Below are 8,233 nucleotides of genomic sequence, written 5' to 3'. Positions count from 1 at the left end.
TCGGAGCACAAAATGCAGTTTTATGCTTTTGATGTTTTTCTTATCTTTTCCAGGAGTGCTTATATTTAGGCTAACACTTAATTTTTTTCTTTGAGACTCAACTCAAAGAGAAGTTACCACTTCCTCCAGGCAGTCTTTCACTCATGAAGCATTCCTTTGTGATCCTCTGACATTTATAATATTTATATTTATATTGTATTGTTAATTATTTTTACCTTTTCTCCCTTTTATTAGATTCTAACTTCATAGAATCTTCCTAGAGCTTGTGCTTGTTCTGGGGCTTACTGAATGAATGTTAAACACATTAATTGAACTAGTGAAGGAGTTGGGATTTGGAGTAAGGATTAGTTTTTCATATTTTGGTTTTATTGGGAAAAAAGACAACTCTTGTGAGATTCTTATTTGAGTAGGTATGAAGTTTTCAGTGGCAAGCTATGTATATTGTTTTCTTACTTTTATGTTATTTCAAAAGTCAGATATTTCAATGAGGCCAATAGACTTTTTTTATTATATTGTAAAATATATGTAACCAAAAATGTACTGCTTAAACCATTTTTAAGTGTACATTTTTGGCGTTAAGTACATTCATATTGTTGTGCGACTGTCATCACCATCCACCTTCAGAGCTTTATGTTCCTACACTGAAATTCTGTACCCATTGAACAGTAACTCTCCATTTCCTCTTCCTTCCAGCCTCCTGGCAACCACCATCCTACTTTCTGTCTATGAATTTGACTACTGTTGATACCTCACATAAGGGAAATCATAATGTTTGACTTTTGGCATCTGGCTTACTTTGTTTAGCATAATGTCTCCAAGGTTCATCCATGTTGTATAATATGTATAAGAATTTCATTACTTTTTAAGGCTAAATAATATCCATTGTAGGTCTGTACCACATTTTGTTCATCTGTTTATCTGTTGATGGACACTTGGGTCACTCACATCTTTGATTCTTTTGGGAATAATGCACTATGAACAGGGATATACAGATAGCAGTTTGAGTCCCTCCTTCATGCTTTTGAGTATATACTTAGAAATGGAATTCCTGGATCATATGGTAAGTTTAATTTTTTGAGGAACCACCATACTTTTTTCTGCAGTGGCTGTACTGTTTTAGATTCCCATCAGGAATGTTCAAGGGTTCTAGTTTTTCTACATTCTCACCAGCACTTGGTATTTTCTTCTTTGTTGACTTCTTTTTTTAACAGCCATCCAAATGACTGAAGAAAGATTTCTGTATTTTTTAATTTTTAATTTTGAAATTTCTGCATCTTTTAATTTTTGGATTTTTTAAAAAGATTTTGTTTATTTATTTGACGCAGAGATCTCTAGTAGGTGGAGAGGCAGGCAGAGAGAGAGGAGGAAGCAGGCTCCCCACTGAGCAGAGAGCCTGATGCGGGGCTCAATCCCAAGACCCTGGGATCATGACTTGAACCGAAGGCAGAGGCTTTAACCCACTGAGCCACCCAGGCGCCCCTAATATTTGGATTCTTAATATTTGACCACCTCTTGCATAGGAACCACATCTTTCAATTCTCCCATGGAACCTTTCTTCTTAAAATTCAGAATCTGCATTCCTACACCTGTTTTAAATATGCTTTATTTTATTTATTTATTTTTTTAAATATGTCTTATTTTTATAAATGAAAAAAATAAATTATGGTTTTGTTTGCAGTTACTGTGAAATGGGGAAAGGAGAAATTTGAAGGTGTAGAATTGAACACTGATGAACCTCCAATGGTGTTCAAGGCTCAGCTTTTTGCACTCACTGGAGTCCAACCGGCCAGACAGAAAGTTATGGTGAAAGGAGGAACATTGAAGGTAAAATTTAGTCCAGATTTTCATTATATACTATTATATAATTAGTGGAAACAAGCACCAGAAAATGTAGCATTTGAGGTATATATATTTTTTAATTTGTTGAGAGTGTATAGTCTGTGAATTTAAAACTTTCTTATTCATGTTAGTGTAGAAAGGAACACTGTAGCCATTTCAAAACACTATATTATAGAAGCATCATTAAAATTTTTATTTTAAAATGCATTGTATCACTGAATACTCATAGGAGTCAGGGGAGTGGGGAATTTTCCATTTATCTCTGTTGTTTGGATTTTTTTTCCTGGTGAGGGTGTGTTAAAAATATTTTATTTTGTTTAGATTAATATAAAAATCTATACATCCTTAGTAGTTTTGTTATGGGGTGGAGAAAATTTTATCTCTTAAAAATATGGAACAATATGGTAGATTAAAAAAAGACTACAGAAGGTATTTTTGTACATGCATTCAAATGTTGAAATTCAGAATATTTCAACATCTTTACCAAAGCCTCACTTCTGGAATACTGGAAAACTGTTAATTTTCTTGGCCTGTTTCATATTCTACTCATTGAAAAAGAGCTCTTATCACTTAGGGAGTAATTGCTATGTAAAACCTGTTTGGAGGCAGGAGAAAATATTTCTTTTTTTTTTAAAGATTTTATTTATTTATTTGACAGAGAGAGATCACAAGTAGGCAGAGAGGCAGGCAGAGAGAGTGAGAGGGAAGCAGGCTCCCTTCAGAGCAGAGAGCCGGACGTGGGACTCGATCCCAGGACCCTGAGATCATGACCTGAGCCGAAGGCAGCGGCTTAAACCACTGAGCCACTCAGGCGCCCTGAGAAAATATTTCTGTTAAAAGAGAGAGCAAACATAATTTTTCCTTTAGTTTCCTTGGGATGGTCATACTGACTACAGTTAGGAGTCTAAGCTTCCTGGTGTCATTGGTGATGGGCCACAAAAACATGCAAATATTACTGTTTGTAAGACTATGGAAATATAGTTTTAAAAAAATAATACCCTCAAGAGTTAGGTGTGAAATGCCAAGAGCTATAGTTAACTTTAGAGATGTGGCTTGGTTGCCCCTGTCAGGTAGGCAGTGAAATTGATGTTGGTGAAGAAAACATTGTTTCCCCTCCAAGTTGCAGTATGAGCTTTTTAGTCATTAGTGGCTTGAGAACTGAATTTGTGATGAGCTGTATACTGGTGGTGTACTATGGAGAATTACAGAGAAATAGTAATTAAATGAAACTGACTACTAATAGTAATCGCTTATTGAATAATTATTCTGTGCCAGGCTCTTATTTTCTTTAATTCTCAACTCTGTATATTGTAAAAATGGGAATAAATGTATTTTATAATTTAATAAATGAGAAAATTTAGCATCAGAGAGATTTAAGTAACATATCGCAGGTTACCAGAAGAGCATGTGATTTACAAGCCAAGCAAATCTTTTTTTTTTATTTTCAGCTTTGTGTGACCTCCCATAAGGGAACTGAGGGAGCATGTATATAGTTATCATTCCTTATGATTAATAGAAATGGACTTTAAACTGAGAAGGATATTTAGAAAGTTACTGTTGCACTTTGAAGCATGATGCCCAAAGAAAAAATTGGTACTACCAAAGGGAAGCATACTGGGTGCCTGGCATTTTGTCTGAAAAAGAAGTTATGTGGAAATGAATTTATTCTGTGAAGGGAAAGAGTTTAGCTGAGGTATGTGGTAGGACAAGATGTCTGAGGGCCAGTCTTGGCATAAAAAAAATTGTTTTATTTGATTATATTGAAGTGAAAATATTACTTCATAGATGTGAAATTTAGGACTTGAAAAACATTTGTGGACACAGCAAATGTCATTAAGGGTAGTTTGCTTCGGTATTCCTGGTATAATTTTTTTTTTTTAAAGATTTTATTTATTTGACAGAGAGAGATCACAAGTAGGCAGAGGTAGGCACAGAGAGAGGAGGAAGCAGGCTCCCTGCTGAGCAGAGAGCCTGAGCGAGGCGGAGGAGCTCGATCTCAGGACCCTGGGATCATGACCTGAGCCGAAAGCAAAGGCTTTAACCCACTGAACCACCCAGGCGCTCCTCCTGGTATAATTTTTTTTTTTTTTCCTGGTATAATTTTTAATAGCACTTTCATTCTTAAGAATCTGCTTTGAAAAAAAAAAGAAAAAGAAAAAAAAGAATCTCCTGCTTTGGACAGTAAATTATATAATCATTGTAATTATATTTAGACCTTATTTCATAAGTTACTCTTAATTCCTGTCACATAAGCTAATTATTAGTTTTGCTGGGTGCATGCATGTAAGAAACATGGAGAAAAATTAATATCTATCATCAAGGTTTAGTACAGTCAGGTTTATTGTTTTTAGATAGTATCTTTTGTAGTTTAAGCAATTGTTTTTTTAAAATTATTAACAGATAATGTATTATTTGTTTCAGGGGTACAGGTCTGTGAGTCATCAGTCTTAACACAATTCACAGCACTCACCATAGCACATACCCTCCCCAGTGTCCATAACCCAGCCACCCTATGCCTCCCACCCTGCCACCCCCCAGCAACCCTCAGTTTGTTTTCTGAGGTGGAGTGTCGTAAGGTTTGTCTCCCTCCCTGGTCCCCTTTTATTTTCATTTTTTCTCTCCCTACCCCCCCACAGGACCCCAATGTAGTCAAAGCAATTGTAAGACTTACTGACTGTAACACTGCATTTAAAACAAAATACTTTTGATTATAGTAATTTTAAGTAAAAATTGCTTTTTTTAATAGGTAATTTTTAAAATAAATTTATTTTTTAAATAAGTAAAAATCTGCAAAAAAATTCTATTTTGGAGTAGCTTAAAATTCATTGATTTTTAGAATATGTTCAAATTATATAGGGGTGGCTAAATGTTTTTCATTTGTTTTTAAAACAGGATGATGACTGGGGAAACCTCAAAATAAAAAATGTAAGTATTATCCTAAGAGCATTTACTGTAATTCAGTTTCTTAATTATTATACACAAATGCATTGCAGATGCCTTTTTTCCATAGATATATCCAGTTGTTCCAGCACTATTTATTGAAAATACTCTCTTTTTCCCATTGACTTGTCATGGGAAAATCCATTGCAGATTAACTTTCGATTCCTCTTTCATTGATATATTTGATTATAACTTATTATTATTTTTTTTAAAGATTTTATTTATTTATTAGAGAGAGAGAGAGCAAGCACAGGTAGACAGAGTTGCAGGCAGAGGCAGAGGGTGAAGCAGGCTCCCTGCTGAGCCAGGAGCCCAATGTGGGACTCGATCCCAGGACGCTGGGATCATGACCTGAGCCGAAGGCAGCCGCTTAACCAACTGAGCCTCTCAGGCGTCCCTTGATTATAACTTATGCTAGTACATATGGTCTTAGTGATTAAAGCTTTTAAGAAGTCTTGAAGTGAGATAGTATAAGTTCTCCAACTACTGCAAGAATATTTTAGCTTTTTGCTTTTCCTTTTAATTTTAGAATAAGTCTGTCAGTTTTTACAAATGAACTCTTGGAATTTTAAGATCGTATTGGTTCTTTGTTCAGTTTGGGGAAAATGGCCATCTTAACAATATTTAGTATTATTTAGTATAAAATCCTTAAAATGATGTACTCTGTTGAGGTCTTTATATTCTCCTAAACTGAGTTTGTAGCTTCTTAGTGTAGGCTCTTCATGGTTTTTGTTAGATTCTTTGGACTTAAGGTTTCGTGGCTGTTAAATGATATTTTAAAAAAAAATTTGTTTTCCAGTATTCATGGGTAGGTTATAAAAACATAGTTTATTTTCATCCTGTGACCTTGCTAAATTCACTTAATAGTTTCATTAGTTATTTTCTAGATTCCAGTAGGGTTTTTTATGTACATGAGCATGTTATCTGCAAATAGAGGTATTTTTACTTCTTCCTTTCCAATCTTTATGACTTTTATTTCTTATTATTGCCTTATTTCCCTAGGCTAGGACTTCTTATTATACAGTGTTGAATAGAAAGTGGTGAGAATGGTCATCTTTGTCTTATCCTAACTTGTTCACTAGGACTTTTAAAATTATGAATGGCTGTCAAATTTTAAGTTTTAAAAAAGATCATACGATTTTCTTACTTTATTCTGATAATCTAGTTAATCTCATTGATTTTTTTATTCTTATTATATTTTTTTAAAGATTGTATTTATTTATTTGACAGACAGAGATCACAAGTAGGCAGAGAGGCAGGCAGAGAGAGAGGAAGGGAAGCAGGCTCCCTGCTGAGCAGAGAGCCCGATGCAGGGCTCCATCCCAGGACTCTGGGATCATGACCTGAGCCGAAGGCAGAGACTTTAACCCAGTGAACCACCCAGGCGCCTCTATTTTTAATTTTTTTAAGTTTGTCTATTTATTTATGTATTTGAGAGAGAGAGCGAGAGAGTGCTTGAACAGCGCGGAGGAGCAGAGCGGGAGGGAGAGGCAGACTCCCTACCTAGCAGGGAGCCAGATGTGGGGCTCTATCCCAGAACTTGAGATCATGGCCTGAGCAGAAGGCAGACGCTTAACTGACTGAGCTACTCAGGCACCCCTCATTGATTTTTAATTGTTAAATATTGCATTCCTGGGATGTGCAACCCTCAAATTTTTTTTTTTGCAGCCCTAATTGCACTCTTAAAAATTATTATTTTTAAACCCCAAAGAGTTTCATATATATTAGTTTATATCTATTGGCATTTACCATATTAGAAATTAAAACAAAAAGTCTATTTATTTAGAAATAACAATGACAAACCCATTACATGTTAATTTTGTATTTTTAAATGTTTCCCTAGAAATATTGTAAAAGGACTGGCAGTGCTCTATATTTTCGCACATCTCTTGAAAATCTGTCTTAATAGAAGATAATCGAATTCTCATAGTTGCTTTTATATTCAGTCTGCTGTGATAAGTTGTTTTAGTTGAGGTATGTATAATAAATCTGGCCTCACATAAATAGTTTCAAAAGGGAGGTATCTTTTCTGATAAAATTGTGAACATTCATCTTTCATAGTACACCCAAACTCAACATGTAATAGCTAATTATTGGTTAGTTTGTGGTAGAAACCACATCAGTAACTTTTTGTGCGTAGAAATCTACTTGGCTATAATTCAGAAGGCGCCAAGTATACAGTGACAGATAGAAAATTTGAATTTTCACTCGACAGCTCTAATTTTGTCATTGGCAACTTTATGTAGTCATTTGTTTTTCCTAAAGCAGCAAGCTCACATCATTTATTTGAGAAATATTGGCTAAATACTTGAGTATTAAAAACCCATAATTTGCAGTTTTAAGTAAAAATGATACTGAAAAAGTAACTAGTCTATTTGCAACTCATACATTTAACATAAGCTATCCTGAAGAAAATGATCATGTTTTGGTAAGATGTGTTATTTCTATTGATTATTTTCATATGTGTGTGTGTATGTAATTTATTTAGAGAAGGAGTGGGTAGGGACAGAAAAAGTGAGAGAGAGAATCTTAAGCAGGCTCTGTGCCTAGCAAGAGCCTGACACAGGTCTCCATCTCACAACCTTGACATCGTGACCTTAGCCAAAATTGAGTTGGACATCAAGCATTGGATGCTTAAGTAACTGAGCTACCCAGGTGCCCCATATATTTATATATATATTTTAAGATTTTATTTATTTGACAGAGAGCATAAGTAGGCAGAGCAGCAGGCAGAGGGAGAGGGAGAAGCAGGCTCTTCACTGAGTAGGGAGCCCGATGCCGGGCTCAATCCCAGGACCCTGGGATCATGATCTGAGCCGAAAAAAGATGCTTAACTGACTAAGCCACCCAGGTGCCCCTCCTCTGATATATTTTTAATAGACTTTATTTTGTAGAACAGTTTTAGGTTCACAGCAAAAACTGAGTGGAAGAAACAGAGCTTTCCCATATATCCTCTTCCCCACACAGGCAGAAGCCTCCTCCATTACCAACATCTCCTACCAGGATGGCACATTGGTTATAATTTTTTTTTTTTAAGATTTTGTCAGAGAGAGAGAGTGCAGGCACGTGTGTGAGCACACAAGCAGGGGGCGCAGCAGGCAGAGGGAGATGCAGGCTCCCTGCTGAGCAAGGAGCCCCATGTGGGACTTGATCCTGGGTCCCTGTTTCATGACCTGACCTATAGGCAGAAACTTAACCAACTGAGCCACCCAGGCATCCCACATTTGTTATAATTGATGAACTTAAATTGACACATCATTGTTGCCCAAAGTCCAGGGTTTACGTAAGGATTCACTGTTGATATTATACATTCTGTGGGTTTGGACAAATGTATAATGACATGTATTCACCATTATAGTGTCATATAGAGTAGTTTTATTGTCCCCAAAATTCTGTGTGCTCTGCCTGTTCATCCCTTCAACCCCCTGACAACGATTGATATTTTTACTGTCTC

General features: G+C 35.8%; 1 protein-coding gene across 2 annotated transcripts in view; it reads left to right on the top strand.

Moving 5' to 3' along the window:
• The first annotated feature begins 1,662 nt into the window (after window positions 1–1,662).
• Window positions 1,663–8,233, top strand: part of USP14 (ubiquitin specific peptidase 14) — a 44,946-nt gene continuing 38,375 nt past the window's right edge. For both annotated transcript variants that reach the window (XM_046024537.1, XM_046024536.1), the window contains exons 1-2: window positions 1,663–1,824; window positions 4,732–4,764. In XM_046024537.1, the coding sequence (XP_045880493.1) occupies window positions 1,663–1,824; window positions 4,732–4,764 (195 nt within the window). The remainder of the gene's footprint in view (window positions 1,825–4,731; window positions 4,765–8,233) is intronic.

The sequence above is a fragment of the Meles meles genome, chromosome 12 (genome assembly GCF_922984935.1).
Source record: "Meles meles chromosome 12, mMelMel3.1 paternal haplotype, whole genome shotgun sequence".
Lineage (NCBI taxonomy): Eukaryota > Metazoa > Chordata > Mammalia > Carnivora > Mustelidae > Meles > Meles meles.
Note: the sequence above shows the minus strand (reverse complement) of the source record. Positions and strands in the feature narration are given on the sequence as shown.